Raw genomic sequence first — 21,530 nt, forward strand, 5'->3', positions numbered from 1 at the left:
ACCTCATTCTATTTAGTCAACATGGCCTCCATACCAAATCCAGGCATAAATATAACCAACAAAACTAAGAATATATAAAACTCTGCATAAAATATTAGAGGTTATCTAACAGTAAGTATTATATGCAACAAACAAAACGCATTTATCAGTATGAAAGGCTGGTTCTACACTCACACGCCAGTCAACGTACTTTCCATTATTGTGGTGGTTAATTAATTGGTCTTCTATTTTCTAATTTAATTACCTAATTTAATAGCATCAACAACATCGGTTTTGGAGACCATCATTTCTTTCAAAGACTCTACCAATCTTTTACAAGCAATATTCTAGGTTTTTATGTTCAATTTTTACTAAAATAAATTTGCATTTCACACTTTTCTCCCTCCCAACCATGTCATTCCCGTTCTCCTTTAAGTCTATGGCCATTTTTTTTTTTACTGGTGTTACATACATTTATGCATTTGCATGTAAATCTGTATTCCTAAATATAACCTTTTGAGTATATATAATGCTACATGTGTGTATGTTATGGGCAGATGACCACTGTTGCACTGAGCAACCAGGTGGGGTGCCCTTTCCTGGGGAAGACAGGCTTGCCTAGCATGGCATTTCACAGTTGACTTACTAAGTTCTTGATGTAGGATAGAGGCCTCATGGGCTTTTCCCCATCTACTTTGGCATGTTCATTGGTGTCATCCTTGTTCAGCTCATGTTTATGCAGTAATGCAGGTAAGACTTTATTATGAGTTTAGGATCTGACATTACTAGGAGACACAATCTCACAGCAAGATCCCTGACCCTCTGACTCTTAAAATGTTTCTGCCCTCTGTTCTGCAATGTTCCTTGAGCCTCCAATGTGGGATATTTTGTAGATTTATCCATTGGCCCTGAGCTCAGCAACTCTGCATTTTGATTGTTTGTGACTTCCCATGGCGGACTCCATTTCTTGCAAAGAGAAGTTTCCTTGATGAGGGAAACATACCTGTGGTTATGAGGTCAAATATTAATAGATAGTTATCAGGGATGTTATGCTGATTCTCCTCCAATCATCATGAGCACTAGCAATGAATAGGTGTCTAGTGTTGTAGTATTTAGCATGATTTCTTCTGTTTGGAAGGGACTTGAGTTTCATTGCAGAGCTGTTGGTTACCAAAAAAGTATGCACACCATTGCTGATTTTTGATGTGGTTCATGAGCATCATAGATAGAAGAGACTATTGGATACCTGTCTCCTTTGGAAGCTTGCATGACACAAGAGTTCTGATAAGGGAAATAAGGAAAAAGGGACTCTTTAGGATGATAAATTTAGAAGAAAGAGAGAGTAAGCCAAATTAAAAAGGATGTCTGAAAAGTCCAAAATTAATGATACTATTATTGCCTAAAATATCATGTGTGATTCTGTGTAAAAATATACACATACAGTTTTTTTAATTAATTTATTATTTTACATGTCAATCCCATTTCCCTATCCTTCCCTCCCTCCCTCCCTTTTACCCTCTCTGCCTCCTCACCTGCACCCTGACCACCCTCCCCTCCCATCCACCAATTCCACATGTAGGGCAATGCCATCCAAGTGGGATCATATAGATCTGTCAGGACACTTGAAGTAGGGACTAGGACTTATCTTCTATCTCTATGTTAAGGGAGTATCCCTCCATGGGGGATGTGTTCGCATGGTCATTTGTGCACCAGGGATACATCCTGGTTCCACTGTCTGAGGTCCCTTAGACTGCACAGTCCTTCTAGCTGAGACCCATATTCAGGGTGTCCTGAGTCAGTCCCATGCTGGATTCCCAGATAGCAGTCTGTTAGCTCCTCCTTGTTCAGATCAGCTGTCTCTATGTGTTTCTGCAACCTGGTCTTGTCCTCTCCATCTGCATCTGGATTCTAGTTGGACTCAGTGTTTAGGTATGGGTGTTTGCTTCTGTTTCCAACAGGTATTAGATGAGGGCTCCATGGATAATTTAGTTGTTGATCTTAGTATCCGGGAAGGGAATTTATGATAGTCTTTCCGTGGTTGCTCGAATTGTTAGTTGGCAGCAGTCTTATAAGTCTCTAGACCTTTCTTTTGGTTTAGTTTTCTCTTCAAACCAATATTGGCTCCCTCTTTTATGTCCTCTCTCTCTCTCTCTCTCTCTCTCTCTCTCTCTCTCTCTCTCTCTCTCTCTCTCTCTCTCTTCTGTCTTCTATTCCTACCCTGACTCAATCTTTCTAGTCACACATGTTTTCCTCTCCTCCCCCTCTCTTTCTCCTACTTCTCTCTCCATTCGCTGCCCGCCCCTCCCCATTTCCCATGTGCTTTGGGGGACTTGTCCCTTCCCGGTTCTGTGAGGGACTTTATATGAATCTCTTAGAATCCACCTTGTATCATAGTTCCTCTGATAGTGTGACTTATAGGCTGGTGATCCTTTGCTCTAGGTCTAGAATCCATATATAAGCAAGTACATTCCATGTTCCTCTTTTTGTGACCGGGTTACCTCATTCAGGATGGTTTCTTCAAGTGCCATCCACTTGCCTGAAAATTTCAAGATTCTGTTATGTTTTTCTGCTGAGTATTATTCCATTGTGTAGATGTGCCACATCTTCTTTATCCATTCCTCAATTGAGGGGCATCTAGGTTGCTTTCAGGTTCATGCTATTATAAATAATGCTGCTATGCACATAGTTGAAAAGATGCATTTGTTGCATGGATGTGGATCTTTTGAGTATATGACTAAGACGGAGATTGCCGGGTCCTGTGGTAAACTGATACCCATTTTCCTGAGGAACCACCAAACTGATCTCCAAAATGGCTGTACGAGTTTGCACTCCCACCAGCAGTGGAGGAGTGTTCCCATTTCTCCACATCCTCTCCATCATGAATTATCATTGGTGTTTTTAATTTTAGCCAACCTGGCAGGAGTAAGATGGTATCTCAAAGTTGTTTTGATTTGTATTTCCCTGATAGCTAAGGATATTGAGCACTTTCTTAAGTGTCTTTTAGCCTTTTTGATTTCATCTATTGAGGAATTTTATTTTCTCTATTGAGACTTCTTTCTTCATTTCTGTACCCCATTTTTTAATATGGTTGTTTGGTGTTTTGTTGACTAGTTTCTTGAGTTCTTTGTATATTTTGGAGATCAGCCCTTTGTCAGATATAGGATTGGTGAAAATCTTTTCCCAGTCTGTGTGCTGCCGTTTGGTCTTGTCCACTTTGCCTTACAGAAGCTTCTAAGTTTGAAGAGGTCCCATTTATTAATTGTTGCTCTCAGTGTCTGTGCTCCTGGAGTTATGTTCAGAAAGCAGTCTCCTATACCAATTTGTTCAAGGGTACCTCCTACTTTCTCTTCTAAGAGGTTCAATGTGGCTGGATTGATGTTGAGGTCTTTGATCCTTTTGGACTTGAGTTTTGTGCATGGCGCCAGACATAGGTCTATCTTCAGTCTTCTACACACCCTCATCCAATTGTGCCAGCACCATTTGTTGAAGATGCTGTCTTTGCCCCATTGTATACTTTTAGCTGTTTTCTCGAAAATCAGGTGTTCATAGGTGTGTGGGTTAATATCAGGATTTTCAATTCAATTCCACTGGTCTACATATCTATTTTTGTGCCAATATCGGGCTGTGTTCAGAACTATAGTTCTGTAGTAGAGCTTAAAGTCAGGAATGGTGACACCTCCTGAAATTCTTTCATTGTACAGGGTTGTTGTGGCTATCTTGGGTCTTTTGTTTTTCCACATAATGTTGATTATTATCCTTTCAAGGTCAGTGAAGAATTGTGGTGGGATTTTAATGGGGATTGCATTGAATCTGTAGATTGCTTTTGGCAAGATTGCCATTTTTACTATGTTTATCCCACCTATCCAAGAGCATGGGAGATGTTTCCATTTTCTGGTATCTTCTTTAATTTCTTTCTTTAGAGTCACAAAGTTCTTATTATATAGGTCTTTTACTTGTTTGGTAAGCGTTACACCAAGATACCTTATGTTGCTTGTGGCTATTGTAAAGGGTGCTCTTTCTCTGATTTCTTTCTCCACCTCTTTGTCATCTGAATAAAGTAGAGCTACCAATTTTTTTTAGTTTATCTTGTACCCTGCTAGTTTGCTGAAGTTGTTTATCAGCTGTAGGAGTTCCCTGGTAGAAATTTTGGGTCACTTATGTAAACTATCATATCATCTGCAAATAGAGACTGACTTCTTCCTTTCCAATTTGGATCCCCTTCATCTCCTTTTGTTGTTTTAAAGCTTTAGGTAGAACTTCAAGTATGATATTGAAGAGATATGGAGATGGAGGGCAGCCTTGTCTTGTTCCTGATTTTAGAGGAATCACATTATGTTTCCATTCAGTTTGATGTTGGCAGTTGTTTTTCTATATATTGTTCTTTTTATGTTTAGGTATGTTCATGTTATCCCTGATCTCTCCAAGACTTTTATCATGAAAGGGTGTTGAATTTTGTCGAAGGCTTTTTCAGCATCTAGGGAGATGATCATATGGTTTTTCTTTTTCAGTTTGTTTATATGGTGGATCACGTTGACAGATTTTCATTTGTTAAACCATCCCTGCATTCCAGGGATGAAGCCTACTTGGTCATGCTGGATGATTTTTCTGATGTACTCTTGAATTTGGTTTACCAGTATTTTATTGAGTATTTTTGCATCAATGTTCATCAGGGATATTGGTCTGTAGTTTTCTTTCTTAGTTGTATCTTTGTGAGGCTTGGGTACCAAGGTTATTGTGGCCTCATAAAAAGTGTTTGGTAATGAACCTTCTGTTTCTATTTTGTGGAATAATTAGAGGCATATTGGTATTAGGTCTTCCTTGAATGTCTGGTAGAATTCTGCAGTAAAGCCATCTGGCCCTGGGCTTTTTTTGGTTGGAAGGCTGTTGATGACTGCTTCTATTTCATTGCGGGTTATAGGTCTATTTAAGTTGTTTGTCTGTTCTTGATTTAATTTTGGTAAGTGATAGTTATCCAGGAATTTGTTCATTTCCTTTGAATTTTCAAATTTTGTGGAATACAGGTTTTCAAAGTATGACCTAAAAATTGTCTGGATTTCCTCTGTGTCCGTTGTTTTGTTCCCCATTTCATTTCTGATTTTGTTAATTTGCATGCTCTCCCTCTGCTTTTCAGTTAGTTTGGATAAAGGTTTGTCTATCCTTTTGATTTTCTTGAAAAAAACAAATATTTGTTGTGTTGAATTTTTTGTATTGTTTTCCTGGTTTCTATTTTGTTTATTTCATCCCTCAATTTGATTATTTCCTGGCGTCTACTCCTCCTGGGTGAGTTTGCTTCTTTTTGTTCTAAAGCTTTCAGCTTTCAATTTTGCTGTGAACTCTCTTATGGGACTATCCTCTGTTTTCTTCATATGGGCACTTAGTGCAATGGACTTCCCTCATAGCACTGATTTCAAGATGTCCCATAAGTTCATGTATGTTGTATCCTCATTCTCGTTGAATATTAGAAAGTCCTTAATTTCTTTCTTTATTTCTTCTTTGACCCAGGAGTGGTGCAATTGCACATTGCTCAGTTTCAATGAGTTTTCAAGTTTTCTGCTATTTGTGTTGTTGTTGAATTCCAATTTTAAAGCATGGTGGTCTGATAAGATACAGGGAACTATTGCAATTCTCTTGTATATGTTGAGGTTTGTTATTCCATCTAGTATGTGGTCAATTTTAGAGAAGGTTCCCTGTGGAACAGAGAAGAAGGTATATTCTTTTGTGTTTGGATGGAATGTTCTATAGATGTCTGTTAAACCAGTTGAGACATAACTTCTGTTAGTTCTTTTGTTTCTTTGTTGAGTTTCAGATTGGTCCTGTCTAGTGTTGAGTGTGGTGTGTTGAAGTGTCCCACTATAAGTGTGTGAGGTCTTATGTGAGCTTTGAGTTTTTGTAGCATTTCTTTTACGAATGTGGGTGCCTTTGTATTTGGGGCATAGGTGTTCAGAACTGAGACTTTGTGTTGATGGATTTCTCCTGCGATGAATAAGAAATGACTGTCTTCATCTCTTTTGATTAACCTGCTTGCCAAACCTGCTTGCTTCTTGGGTCCATTTGATTGGAAAATCTTTTCCCAACCCTTTACCCTGAGGTAATGTCTATCTTTCAAACTTAGATGTGTTTCTTGTAGGCAGCAGAGGGATGGATTCTGTCTTCGTATCCATTCTGTTAGCCTGTGTCTTTTTATAGCTGAGTTAAGACCATTAATGTTGAGGGTGAGTAAGAACCATTGATTGTTGATGCTTGTTTTAGATTTGTTTTTGGCAGTGGTATTGTGAATATATTAGTTCTGCTTCACCCTTGGTTTCTGGTGTAGTTGGATTATCTGTTGCCTACATTTTTGTGGGCGTAGTTACCTTCCTTGGGTTGGAGTTTTACTTCCAATACTTTCTGTAGGGCTGGATTTGTAGATATGTATTGGGAAAATCTGGTTTTGTATTAAATATCTTGTTTTCTCCATCCATGGTGATTGAGAGTTTTGCTTGGTATAGTAGCCTGGGCTGGCATCCGTGGTCTCTTAGTACTTGTAGAACATCTATCCAGGACCTTCTGCCCTTGAGGTTTTCCATGGAGAAGTCAGGTGTAATTTTGATAGGTCTGCATTTATATGTTACCTGGCCCTTTTACTTCGCTGCTCCTAATATTCTTTCTTTATTCTGTATGCTAGGTGTTTTGATTATTATATGTCAAGGTGTCTTTTTTCTTTGGTCCAGCCTATTTGGTATTCGTTATGTTTCTTGTAATTCATGGGGATGTCCTTCTTCAGTTTGGGAAAGATTTCCTCGATGATTTTGTTGAATATGTTTTCAGCACCTTTGAGCTGGGCTTCCTCACCTTCCTCTATGCCTATTATTCTTAGGTTTGGCCTTTTCACAGTGTCTCACATTTCCTGGATGTTTTGTGTTAAGGATTTGTTGGATTTATGATTTTCTTTGGTCGATGAATCTATTTCCTCTAGTTTATCTTCCATGCCTGAGATTCTCTCTTCCATCTCTTGAATTCTGTTGTTTATGCTTGTGTCTGTAGTTCCCGATCTTTTGCCCAGTTTTTCTATTTCCAGCATTCCTTCCGTTTGTGTTGCCTGTATTTCAGTTTTCAAATTTTGAGTCGTTTCCTTCACCTGCTTAATTGTATTTTCTTGGCTTTCTGTACTTTCTTTAAGAAATTTGTTCATTTCTTCATTTTTGTTTGTTTGTTTTTTCTTCCATTTCTTTAAGGGATTTTTTCACATCTTCTTTGAGGGCCTCTATCATTTTTATGATGATAATTTTTAAGTCATTCCCTTCTGCTTCATCTACTTTGTTATTGTGTTCCAGTCTAGTTGGTGTAGTCTCCCTAGATTCTGATGGTGTCATGCTTGTCTTTCTGTTGTTAGGTGTTTTCTTGTATTGCCATCTTCCCATAGCTTCTTCCAGTAGGTGTTGTTGGGGTTTCTCCCTCTCTCTATGGTACTTCCCCGGTGGGCTTATGTGGGTCAGAGGTTCGATATCTGTAGCTCTGGGTGGTCCAAGCTCTCCACAGGCAGGGGCCTGGGGATGAGGGGTCAGCAATCAGGCTCTAGTAGAAGACTGGTGATGGGGGTCAAAGACCCCGAAGGCTGGTACTCTGGATGTTCCTTGTGCTTCTAGCCAAGGGCTGGTGGTAGAGGACAAAGTCTGGGCTGATACTCAGGATGTGTCTGCACAAATAGGAGGATCTCACTGGGACCTGGCACTCTCCAGATGAGGCCTCTTTCTTTAGCAGAGTCCCTGCTTTGGGGGTCAAGGATCCTGCTGGCAGGAACTCAGAGTGGTCCCTCAGAAATAGGCAGATCTCTGGGAGGGGCCCTGGACTCCAGTAGAGGACCTGTGGTAGGGGTCAAAGACCAAGCAGGTGGAAATTATGTGTGGCCCCCCCATGGATAGGCAGGTCTCCTATGTTCAGAAGTGCTCCCAGAAGTTCCCGGAAGTTGTGTGGACTGTTGGCTCTACCGTCTGTTCCAGTGCTTAACAGAGTGGTGGGACAGTGGGCAGGGTAGGGCACAGGGTAGGGGGAGGGCAGGCTCGCGGTGGAGGTGGGTGGGGGTGTATCAGAGCTCCAAGAGCACTCTCGATGAGGACAGGACACAGGAGCAGGGGGATCTGGGGCCAACCCAGGGAGTTCCCAGGGGGAGGGTATAGGGGAGAGGCCGCCCTAATTGGGCCCAGAGTCATCTCTAGCCAAGGGCTGGTGATTGAGTTACAAATACAGTTTTAATGAAATTTTCTCACTTAGGCTGATTGTGCTTCCTGCAAGACTAAAAGACCGTCTAACAAAAAATCTCAATAACAGTAACATGAGTTACTCAATAGAGGTTTCCAAGAGACTCCTCAAACATATAGCCTAGTGCTATTGCTCTCAGCTACACAAACACACTGTCAGAGGTAAGATAAGTGCCTATTGCTAAAGAACCAAAAGCAATCTACAGATTCAATGCAATCCCCATTAAAATCCCACCACAATTCTTCACCGACATTGAAAGGATAATAATCAACTTTATATGGAAAAACAAAAGACCCAGGATAGCCAAAACAACCCTATACAATAAAAGAACATCAGGAGGCATCACCATTCCTGACTTTAAGCTCTACTACAGAGCTATAGTTCTGAAAACAGCCTGGTATTGGCATAAAAATAGACAGGTAGACCAATGGAATCGAATTGAAAATCCTGATATTAATCCACGCACCTATGAACACCTGATTTTCGACAAAACAGCTAAAATTATACAATGGGGCAAAGACAGCATCTTCAACAAATGGTGCTGGCACAATTGGATGAGGGTGTGTAGAAGACTGCAGATAGACCCATGTCTGTCGCCATGCACAAAACTCAAGTCCAAATGGATCAAAGACCTCAACATCAATCCAGCCACATTGAACCTCTTAGAAGAGAAAGTAGGAGGTACCCTTGAACAAATTGGTATAGGAGACCGCTTCTTGAACATAACTCCAGGGGCACAGACACTGAAAGAAACAATTAATAAATGGGACCTCTTCAAACTTAGAAGCTTCTGTAAGGCAAAGGACACAGTTGACAAGACCAAACAGCAGCCCACTGACTGGGAAAAGATTTTCACTAATCCTATATCCGACAAAGGGCTGATCTGCAAAATATACAAAGAACTCAAGAAACTGTCAACAAAACACCAAATAACCCTATTAAAAAATGGGGTACAGAACTGAAGAAAGAATTCTCAATGGAGGAAATCAAAAAGGCTGAAAGACACTTAAGAAAATGCTCCACATCCTTAGCTATCAGGGAAATGCAAATCAAAACAACTTTGAGATACCATCTTACCCCTGCCAGAATGGCTAAAATTAGAAACACCAGTGATGACTTATGTTGGAGAGGATGTGGAGAAAGTGGAACACTCCTCCACTGCTGGTGGGAGTGCAAACTCATACAGCCACTTTGGAGATCAGTATGGCGGTTCCTCAGGAAAATGGGAATTAGTTTACCACAGGACCCGGCAATCCCCCTCTTAGGCATATACCCAAAGGATTCACATCAATGCAACAAAGACATCTGTTCAACTATGTTCATAGCAGCACTATTTGTAATAGCAAGAACCTGGAAGCAACCTAGATGCCCTTCAATTGAAGAATGGTTAATGAAGATGTGGCACATCTACACAATGGAATACTACTCTGCAGAAAAAAATAATGGTATCTTGAAATTCGCAGGCAAGTGGATGGCACTTGAAGAAACCATCCTGAATGAGGTAACCCAGTCACAAAAAGAGGAACACAGTATGTACTCACTCATATATGGATTTTAGACCTAGATCAAATGATCACCAGCCTATAATTCACATCACCAGAGGAACTAGGATACAAGTTGTATTCTAAGAGATTCATATAAAGTCCCTCACAGAACTGGGAAGGGACAAGTCCCCCAGACCTCAGTTATAGTGGGGGAGGACAGCTAATGGAGAGAGAAGTAGGAGAAAATGAGAGGGAGGAGAGGAAGGCATGTGCGACCAGGAGGATTGAGCCTGGTTAGGAATGGAAAATAGGAAAGAGAGAGAGAGACAGAGACAGAGAGAGAGAATATAAAAGAGGGAGCCAATATTGGTTTGAAGATAAAGTTGAACACAAAGAAAGGTCGAGGGAACTACAAGACTGCTGCCAACTAACAAGTTGAGCTTCCGTGGAAAGGCTATCATAAATGCCCTTCCCGGAGAGTGAGATCAACAACTAACTTCTCCATGGAGTCCTCAACTAATGCCTGTTGAAAACAGGATCAAACACCCATACATAAACACTGAGTCAAACTAGAACCCAGAAGCAGATGGAGAGGACAAGACCATGCGGTAGAAGTACATAGAGACAGCTTACCTGAACAAGGAGGAGCTAAGGGCCACTAGACTGATAGCTGGGAAGCCAACAGGGGTCTGACTCGGACCCCCCTGAATATGGGTCTCAGCCAGAAGGTCTGAGCAGTCTAAGAGACCTCAGACAGTGGAGCCAGGATGTATCCCTGGTGCACAAAAGGACTTTGCAAACATATCCCCCATGGAGGGATAACTGCCTTATTCTAGAGATAGGAGAGAAGCCCTAGTCCCTACTTCACAGGACCTGTCAGATCTACATGACCCCAACTGGATGGCATTCTCCTACATATTGTATTGTGGTGGGGGGTTGGGAGGGGAGGGTGTTTAGAGTGCATGGGAGAGGGTAGAGAGGGCAAAAGGGAGGGAAGGAGGGAGGGAGGGCTTGGGGGGAGGGAGGGAGGGAGGGAGGGCTTGGGGGGAGGGAGGGAGGGAGGGAGAGGGAACTGGGATCGACATGTAAAATAATAAAAAAAAAAAAAAAAAAAAAAAAAAAAAACGCTTTGACTCCAAAATTTAAGTTGAAGAACAAGTTACTGGGGAAAAGTATTTCTATTTTTGTTTCCACAGAAAATGAAAAGATGTGGATTCCTTCCAGACTAATGTGGTTTGATCACACCAGACCGCCTGAAACAGAGTACAAGCTGATCCTACATTCCAAACAGCTGGACAAAACAGCCCTACAGACTACAGCTAGGATATCTGAATCTTCTTCAAATCCCCCATGACAGCGCCCTTACCAGCAGGAAGTAGTTTGGAAAGAACGACGCCCAAATTCCCAAATATTATGTATAAATGTTTGTTTTCATTTAATTGGACTTTGTTATATAAAATTAAATAAAAAATACTCTATATGCATAAAAAAAGAAAGAAAGAAAACATGCAATCAGTACAAAGCTCAGATTCCCTTGAACTGGAATTGACCTGAATGTCCCCCATCTATTTTAAATGTCAACTTGGCAGTCTAGAAAATTGGTTTCTTGACCTGTGTGTTGTGATGACCCTGAGAGGTGTTAAATGACCCTTTCACAACGGTTCATTAAGACCATGAGAAAACACAGATAGTTACCTTGCAATTTATATCAGTAGAAAATTATACTCATAAACTAAAAACAAATTTTATGGTTGGGTGTCACCACAACAAGAGGAAGTGTATTAAAGGATCTCAGCATGAGGAGGACTGAGCACCACTGGTCTGGAGTCATCACAGAATGTTGTCTCAGTTGAAGGACTGCCCACATCTGATTAGCCTGTGGGGCTTGTCTGTAAGACATTGCCTTCATTGCTAATCAAGACAGGAGACCCAGGCTATTAAGAGTGGCACCATTCCCTGAGCAGGGAAACTTGAACTCTAAAGGACAGGTGAAAGCTAGAGCAAGCAAGCAGACAGCATGGATGTATCCATTGTACTCTGTTATTGACTAGGAATGTATGAGACAAACTATTTGAAACTCTGGCCTTACTTCCCCACAATGATGATCTTTAATCAAGATTTACAGTACAAATTAAACACCTTTGTCTCCTACATTGATATTTTTGTCAGGCATTTTATCACAGCCACATAAATGAAATAGAACACCCAACAAACAAGGAAGATCACAGGAGCATGCCTGTAGAAAATGTAGATGGCCATTCATGCCGCAAATACTCAGCATTTTAGAAATGGAAACCAAATTTCCCACTTGGACTATGGACAACACTGAAAGACTGCATCACTGGAACATTGAGAAAAGAAGAGATTTCCCATGAAAATGAAAAAAAAAAAACTCTCCTTCAACATCACACTAGAATGTTTAGTTGCTGAACTAGGGAAGAGCAAATGAAACAAAAAGCACACAGATTTGGAAATGAGAAAAGAAGTTGTCTCTTTTGCAGACAACAAAATTGTGTAGCCAGAAACTCTGAGAGGATGTACAAGAAAACATCTTGAAGAAATAAGTGGCCACAGGAAAGCTACAAAGTTGAAAGGTTAATTTATAAAAAAAGGGTTCTTCTCCTTCTAGGAAAATAAGAAGTAAAATAAATTGAAAGCATAAATGCTAAGAGCTCCAAATTAAGTATTCAGATGAAATTCTAAAAGCAAACTCAGAACCATGTGAGGAACAGCACAACAATGTGACTGAAGGAGTCAGAAGAAACTGCTTGATGTTCACAAAGATGAGAAGCCTCACGTTACAAAGATGACAGCTCTTCCCTACTTGCTATAGAAACAGTGTCAAAAATTCTACTGTTGTGATGGCATGAATGAGAACGGCCCCCATATGCTGGTGAATTTGAATGCTGGGTCCCAAGATAGGAGGAATTGTCTGGAGAGGACTAAGAGGTGTGAACTTGTCAGAGTAGGTGTTCCTTGAGGTTGGGCTCAGAAGATTCTAAAGCCCATAGCATTTCAGTGTACCACTCTCCTCTGATTCTTGATTTTCCATCAGATGTAAGCTCTCAACAACCAATTCAGCACCATCCTTGACTAACTGCTACCATGCTCCCCACAATGATGGACATGAACCGAACATCTAAAACTGTAAGCCTCAATGAACTCTTCCTTTTGTAAGTTGTCTTGGTCATGGTGTCTCCTCACAGCAATAGAAAAGCAATTAAAACATTAGCTGGTTAAAGTAGTGTGGTATTTCTGCCACAGGCCTGACCATGCTGGGTTTTTTTTTTTTTTTTTTTTTTTTTTTTTTTGAGGAATATGGAATATTTTTTGACATTGCACTAGGAAAGTGGATGAATGCTGTAATCAAGTCTTTAGGGGAAGTCATAGTATGAGATTGGAAGACAGTAGTGTTGAGAGCAATGTGGACTATAGAGGACTAGATCAATGAACCACACAGGGAATGGCATTAGCTTCCAGGCTAGAGACAGTTTTGTGATATTTTGGCAAAACCATGGATGCTTCTATCCTTGTCCAAAGAGTCCAGCTGAAGATAAAGTTACAAGCTTTGGACTAATGTCATAGATTTTACTAGGCAAAGAATTGTTCATGTGATTCTGGCATTAGAGTCAAGAAGAAACATGAGTTAGGGGTTGTGTAATCATCTTTTGTGGTTAAGGAAAACTCCTGAGTCCAGAGAACTGTCAGGGGTGCCTCTGCATGGAAGCCTAGAGATGGTACAATGTGAAGCTATTAAGATGAAGCCTGGAATTCAAAGGAGACCCCAAGATAATGAAGATGCCAGAGCCACAGGCCACTTGTCCAGGAAAGGTTCTATCAGTAAATAGAACAGGCAGGCCCAAGAGAAAGAAGTATGTTGCCCTCAAAAAAAAAAAAAAAAAAAAAAAAAACAGACAGGAGCAGGAAACCTGAAGAGACATTTGATACCAGTGTTTGGATTTCGCCTTCCTGGATTTTGTCTTGCAGTGTCCAGAGTGTCCAGTATTTCTTCACTACACATGTATGTTGAACTGTAAAACTTGAGTTTTGCTTTTACATGAGCTAACAAGAGATTGTCTTGAAGCTGAGAAGGGAGTCTTGGAAATTGTGGGGAGAGTGAAAAGCTATGGGGACTTATGAACATTAACTGAATTTTGGTTTCTGTTGTAGCCACAAGATAACATAGGACTAGAGAATGGAAGGTAGTGGCTTGAATTAACCACATAGGCTCATATATTTCAATGCTTGGTCTCAGCTTGGGAAGGATCAGGGACTGAATTCATTTGGAAGAGACAGGTCACTGCAAGAGGATTTGAGGTTTTAAAATTCCACAGAACAGGACAAGCCCCTAGATGGGTGGGAGTGGAGGAACAGAAAAATGGACAAGACTGTATTTCTGACAGAGTGTACAGGTGAAATTGGAAACATACACACAGGACTTTGGAGATTGGAGAAACCCTGAAGCCCAGAGTAGGGGAGTGATTATTCTATCAGCTCTTCTTACCACCCCTCCCCCACACTCTGAAGCCTTTGTGACAGGGAGTCAAGAGCTCTGTGATGCTGCCCTGGGCCCAACTGCCCTCTCCCAGACAGAACTCTCAGAGTTCAGTTGCTTGAGAGCAACAGTGCGATTCGGATGGAGAACTTTCTCTCTCTTCTGGAAAGCGTTGATAGTCCATGGCTGACCCCCAGCTTCACCACTTGGGCAATGGATATAATCTTAGCCTTTGTGTGTGGACTGGGGCTCTTCCACCTCTTATTACCCCTCCTCCCTCTTAACTCACCTTCACCTCCACCAGCAGAAAACACCACTGCCAAAATGGTAAGAATGCCTTAGCCCCAAATCAACAGAGAAAAGTTCCACCTCTCTCTCCTGTCATAGGCTTCCCTTTCCAAATCAAATAGGGAGGTGGCTGACAGGGGATCTCAGGCAACAGCAGAACCCCATCCTCCAAGAACTGGCAGGTAGGGCAGAAGGGAGAGTGGCCTCCAAAATGTCTGCTCTCACACCATCCATACCTGAGAGAAGCCCTGTGAGTCTGTGGCCAGGGATGCTGCTCCTGGGATTGTCAGGGAGCTCTGAGAAAACGTTTCTGAGCACTGGTTCCTATGTCCCCCTCTAACATGCAACCTTATAGGGTCAATGGATCTGACATGAAGGGGCAGTGGGTTCCAGGACATGAGTGGCCACTGGTCTCAGGAAGCGACTGGTGGTATTTCAGAGTGAGCCTTTGGATCCAGAGCAAAACACTGACAAATGACACTCATGGTGGCTCTCTCAGAGAGCGTCCCCATTTGTGTTTCCAAAGAGGAAAAGAACACATAATCATTCACATTTTGGGAAAGAGAATGGAACTGCATGTGCTATCTCTCTGTCAGGTGGTGAAGAGGGCCCACAGCAAGGTCAGGATGAAAATCAGGACTGTGAAAGGTAGGCTACTTCTTTTTTCCCCCGGAGAAGAGACTTCATCCCCCCTGTCCCTGAGTAATAACTCCAAGACAATTGCAGAACCGCGGAGGAGGCAGCTCCTGGGCAAGAACCCAGAATTGAAGACTCTTGCCCCGTTCTGTGCACACAAGGAAGCCTTGGATGGCCAGGATTGGGTGATGCCTGGGGAGGGGAATTGTGGTGGGAAGTGGACCCTGCTGCCAAGATCCTGGGGCAAATGGACTGATACAGGTCTCTGAGACATTTTCCTCTTTCAAAACACTGGTCCTTCCCTCCACTCCACAGGAAGTTAAGAAGTCCATGGACGTCCTGAGAAGTGGAAGAACCCGGTCCATGCATTGTCCTGACTCACATGTGCCTTGCTCTTCAGGCATTTGGGCATAGAGCCTTGCTCACAGATGCCTGAGCTCCGGTTTCACTTCTTTTCTACAGAAGGGACATTTCAACCTGTCTCTGGTAAGAAACACATCCCTCCTTACCCCACCATAACCCAGTCTCCATTTCCAGCTTACAGAGGCAGCAGGAAGAAACAAAAGGAGGACAAGGTACTGGTTTCAGTTCTGCACAGGTGAGCCCTCTCTATTCTTTCTGCCCTCACTCCTTGTCTGTTATGTGATCACCCCCACACAGGGTATAAGGTTAAGAAGGGAATAGGGACCTCTGCATGGGTGGGATCTGAGTATGGTACTTGAGTTCAGGATAACTGGGTCTTCTACAATCCCTTGTGTAGAATAGTGGTATGAGGGGCTACAAGGGTCCTTCTCTATTAAGCTTGCCCATCCTTTCGGCCCATGTGCTCCTGGCTATCATTACACTTCATTCCCCTGCAGAATGCTAAGGAGGCTTGTCAATACCATCAGCTGTTGCCAGCTCTTAAGACAAGATTCCTCAGCTGAAGTGTCCAACCCAGAAGCTTCAAGAGCAGACCAGCCACCTTGGCAGCCCAAAGAGGAGACTGTGGCCACCAATTTGTCTCTGGCTGCTTCCTCTTCTCCTCTGAAGGAACACCTGCTGCCCAAAGATTCTAGAATCATGTCACCTGTCCTGCTGAATGGCCCAGCTTCTATTGAGTCACAGTGGCCTGGGAGTGCCTCTCAGCCACCAGAGACTTTGACTCCTGGAAGGTGCTGTTCACCCCCATTGGCACCTTCCCACCCTTCTCATTCTCCTGATCCTGGGGCATATACTCCATCAATGCCATATCCCAGGATGGTGGGTCTTCAGTGTGACCCCACAGCACTGGAAACCCCACAGAGCACCCCTCTGCCAGATTTGCCTTCTCCCATGCCAATGACATCAGTTCTCAACTACTCGAGAAGGTCTAATCAAATCGCAACAGACATTAACCACATGAGCAGGCCAAGCATGTCCATCCAAGGCCTTGACAACTCATGCAGGCCTGCCCCAAACACCGCAGGCCTTGAACATGAAACCGGGTATTCCCCAACAACACCAGGCCTCAACAACACATGTAGACCTACTTACACCTCTGCAGGCCTTAACTCATGCATGCCTACCCCAAATATACCAAGTCATGAGTGCTCAAGCAGACCTACTTGCACAAGTCCAGGCCTTTTCCACTACAGTAGGCATACCTCCAACACCCCAGAATTTAACACCTCAATTAGGTCAAACTCTACCACCCAAGGCCTTAAGAACTTTAGAAACCCTACCTTAACAGCTCCAGGATGTGAATACTCAAGCAGGCCTACTTCTACACCTGGCAGACTTGACAGCTCAAGCAGGCCTCCCTCAAGAAGTCCAGGCCTTAATAACTCCAAAGAACCTCCCTCATCCTCTCCAAGATTTATCAATTCAAATAGCCCTACATCACCTTACCTAGGCCTTGCCAACTCAAACAGGCCTGCCACAGGCCCTCCCTGGTCCAATATATCTGCCCAGTTCCGGTGCCAATCCATCTCTTCACATAGTGATTCATCACAAGATCGTCTTTCTATCAGCCTGGAAGAGGCCTCATTCTGGACAGGCCCCACATACAGGCATATAGTGGCTGGGGAGCCAACATTCATCAACCCTGCTGTACAGGAGATGCTTGAAGTCCAGATCAATAAGAGGGTGCATCTCAAAGTATGGAAGAACGGAAAGAAACAAAATGATGATGTCTTGGGCTGCATGGGTGGTATGCTGGAGTCCTGGAGCAGCAAGCAGACTATCACCACCTCACGCCCATTCTGCAGTAGAAACTGCCAATCTGAACAGCTGGCAGGAAACCATCAAATCTATTACCAAAAGGTATCTGGCAACCATGTCCAAATGACATGTAGCCAGTTTTTCTGGGGTCTCCCCTTCCTACACAGTGAATCCATTGTGGCTACAGTCAATATGGTACAGTCTTCACTAGATACCCCCTCCATCTTTTTCAATGGTCTCACCCCATACACAACAATACAAAGTAAGTCTGACATACCTGCACAGCTCATTTCTCCCAAACCCTTGCTTCATGAGTTGATCCAATCTCATCCTGTAATTCCAAAGATGTCTGATTCCCCATCACCAGTGGCTGGTATCCTAACCCAGTCCTGTGACCCAACCTCTGACCCAAAGCCACAATGCCATTCACCTCCAGTTAGAAACAATGGGGTTTCTTACTCTAATGCTTCAAGATACCAACTTAGTGTCCCACCTGTAATTGAAGAGCTAGAGAAGCACCTCATGAAGAAATATCAAGAAAGTAGGAACAATCTGCCAGACATGGTTAAAAAGTCATATGAAGCATTTCGTGAACTCATTTCAAAGCACTGTGCCTCCCAGAGTCCTGTTTTCCACCCTTCAAGGGACATCCTTGACCCTGGGCTCCAGGAGCTCCTAGAACAACACTTAAAACGATTTTATCAACTCCATGATCAATGGCCCCAAAGGCTACAGCTACCTGTAGACCTGATAAAGTCTCAGGAGGAACTCCCTGGAATGGGTCCTTCTGAAGTGATTCATGGAACTGTTGGTCCCTCACCAGTTTCAGATGAATCGAATCTATATCCACAGAGTATCTTACCAACCTTTTCAGAGAGAGCTCAATCCCCGATGGAACCATCTAAGGATCTGACCACTTGTCCTGCAACAATACTGAAAGATCTGGGTAGGAGCCCAGAAGGTTCCCTGAGCAAAGATATAGATATTATTTCCAATGCAGAAGTGGAAACTAGCTCCCTGAGACACCCAAGAAGAGACCCACCAAGTGTTTCAGCAGAGGTACACAGAAAGGAGCTTCTAGAAGGCATGCTGCCAATACACTCAAGCAGTAAGTGGAATCATACAGACAACAGTAAGATGCCCCTGGAAAAAACATCCTGTCATAATTTGACCCCTTGCAAGAATGATTCTAATGGGCCTTCATTCCTAGATCCTGGCGCACAAAAAGTTCTGGATGCACATCTTACCAGACGTCTGGTGAGACACCGGTGGGGCCTGCCCCTCAGATGCCTCAAGATCATACAGGTTTTTACCATGACTAAGGCTGCATCTTTGCCTTTTTCTCGGCCCTCTAATATCTCTTTGTCATTTGGGGACTCTAGAAATGATTCTATTCCCCCAAAAGCCAGTGTCCATGGTGAACCTTTTCTACCAGCCCAAGAAGAGAAAGTTCTGAAAGAGGATTCTACTGTTGAATCCACAAAGCACCCTCTTGCTGAGATTCAGCTGGAATTCCCAAGAGCTAGTCTTCACAGTGACAACTCTGGACCCTCTGAGACCTGTGCAACTATCCACGAAGATAGTATGACTTCAGGGTCCACCCCACATAGTCTCATAGGCAGAGCCTGGCACTGTAATAATCTTCTTAAATCACAGACAAGCAACCCAGGGTCAACTCCAGGCCTAATCAAGGGTATGTGTCCATCATCGGAGAGTGAGCAAGTACCATTAGGAGGTACATATCAAGGTGTGTCAGTTAGGAACATCAGCACGACATCACAATCACTCAGCAGCAGGAATACCAGGGAGCTAGAGGAGGTAGAGGAGGAAGAGTCCTGTGACAGGGCACTCACTATGACAGCTCAAGAAGTGGCTAACTCTCCAATCAACAACAAACATCTAAGGGATTTTAAATCTCTGGAGACCATTGAAAGTCCATCCACCTCAAGAACAATTGATCAGGCTCCTGAAGACTCAGACCTGCACAGCCATCACTGTTTGGCCCCTGGTGTGGTCCTGCATGACTGTGCCACTGGGACTTTGTTCCGTGAATGTGCTCCTGAGGTTCTGTTAGCTGCAGACATTCTGACATCCAGGGCCTCCCAGTCCAGCCACAAGACTGTGTCAACTACAAGAAAGTCAAGCTCCCAGCTCAGGCAGCCTTTCCCATCAAGGGAAGGGACTATCCCCATGACTTCTAAATCCCAGGATCCGTGGACCAAACACATGTTTGGTACAAATAACCAAAAGGAGTATAGAAGTCCCAGGCAGAACCCAGGTCATTCAGGGACAAGGCCTGCTCAAGTCTACAAGTCACAGAGTCAGGAAAAGAAGTTGGTGGACAAGATCAAAGACTTTATATTGTCAGTTTGTAACCCCAAAGGGAAAGTTATGGAGAACCTAAGGCCAAATGTCAGGGCCTTATCATCCCCAACCCAAAGCAAAGGGCCAGTTATGAATAGATCATTTGTACGACAGCAGGTCGCTGAAGTACAGGGCCTTGATAATCGGGGGGTTCACCACAGGTGTGCCTCTTCAGTGAATTATCAGGAAGCACCCAAAGCTTCATGGAGTGGGCATATCTGCAGGCATAGGATTCCTACTATGGAATCAAAGATAACACATGGAAACACTAGCTCTGTTAAGCAAGCTAGCCACAGTGTAATCATCCAACCTTCCAAAGACAAATGGATGATCTACAGTAACAAGGACACCCAGTTGTTGAGACAACCTGTGTCCCAAACTGCCATGTATCATCGCATGGAACAGGCACCACGGGTCAGAGGAGCCCCTGTTCATTGTCCCAGACACTGTCTCTATAGAAATGCACTTTACGGAAAAGAAAATGCTTTTCCTAATATGAAGTAATTAAAGTTTTAGGCATTATTTCTTCTTTGTGTGTTTTATCTCGAGGTCTTGTCTTCAATGCCTGGCCACATGTAAATGTAAGCATCTGCTCTACCTTAGTCCTGTTTTTGGAGGGGATAGGCTCGACAAAGAGGAGACAGTAGCAGTTGAGGTGTCACTATTTCCTACTGTAGCTAGTGTTAATTTTATTATAATTACAGAAACAGAAGTCTAGGATATATTGGGGTGTGAGGCTCTCTACCCTACAAGACACAAGAAATATTTATAGTTGGTGTAGGGATGCTATGTCAACCCTATAAGACCAAAGCAAGCTTTTAGGATTGGGAGAGTGCCAAGACAATCATGTCAGACCCCACCTTTAGGGCCATCTCCCATGTCTTTCTCATGATTTGGTCTAACATGTCCTTTTTGTTGCTGTGCAGAGGTTTCTGAGATACAGCCCAATGCCCCAAAGTAGGAATAGTGATGACAGTAGTTCCATGTTTGTGAACCATGACTTCTGGATTTCTGCCAAGAAATAAAATACCTAAGGATCTTCAGGAACCCCTGCTCACCTCAATGGTGACTGCCAAACAGATGAGTCACCCAAGCCTGGATGACAAAGCAATGTCACTCTGTCATATGTCAGCCTTCAACACCTGAATGGTGCCTAGTTGGACTGATAACTTTTTTGAGGTTGGAAGCTCAGAATGTTTACTGAGGGTTTTATGGGGTTTTATGATGACTGGCCATTCACCCTTCTGTTCCACTATATATGCAGTACCCACCTGACTGTATGATTAGGCCAAATTTAAAAGTACAAAATAAAAAGATTAGAGCCAAGGCAGGAGAACAAATAACATAAGGATGTCCTAAAAGTTTCTATGCATGAGAAGCCAGGACCCTGAGGATGATACTACTGGGTCCTGTCAGGAACCCAAAAGGCACATTTGGGCCCAGAAAAATCTGAGGAATAGATCAGGCGGCAGCAGGAATCAGGCCACCCTGTCAAGCATAGTGGTATTTCACAGGCCTGGAGAACTTCACAGGGAGCTGAACATTAATTCTCACTGACAGATTCCCAAAGAGATCTCTACAGGGTAAGTCCCTGATACTTCAATACTGAGAAATATCCAGAATTCCAGATACCATTCCCAGAGACATTCATGGATTAAAGCACAATGATTCCCAAACATCTCCAGAAACTTCCACAGAGAACCCCTCAGGTTACTAGAGTCCTTAGCAGAAATCACAGAGACCCCAAAATTCTTTCCAGAGATCCAAGCAGACACTTTCACAGACTTCTCTAACACAAAACCCACACACATTTTTCAAGTCTCTGACAGAAATCCATAGCCAGCCTTCCAGGCCTCACACAGCAC

General features: G+C 43.0%; 1 protein-coding gene across 1 annotated transcript; it reads left to right on the top strand.

Annotated features, from left to right (window-relative positions):
* Positions 1-15,981: 15,981 nt before the first annotated feature.
* On the top strand, positions 15,982-20,169 carry LOC127234297 (spermatogenesis-associated protein 31E1-like). Its single transcript, XM_051201189.1, has one exon. It carries the CDS (start codon positions 15,982-15,984, stop codon positions 20,167-20,169), a length of 4,188 nt encoding a protein of 1,395 aa, XP_051057146.1.
* Positions 20,170-21,530: the final 1,361 nt, after the last annotated feature.

This window comes from Phodopus roborovskii, unplaced genomic scaffold, assembly GCF_943737965.1.
Source record: "Phodopus roborovskii unplaced genomic scaffold, PHOROB, whole genome shotgun sequence".
NCBI classification, from domain to species: Eukaryota; Metazoa; Chordata; class Mammalia; order Rodentia; family Cricetidae; genus Phodopus; species Phodopus roborovskii.

What these genes read in the sequence shown, in the direction of transcription:
- LOC127234297 (XM_051201189.1), top strand. Translation starts at nt 15,982, where the DNA reads ATGCTAAGGAGGCTTGTCAATACCATCAGCTGTTGCCAGCTCTTAAGA.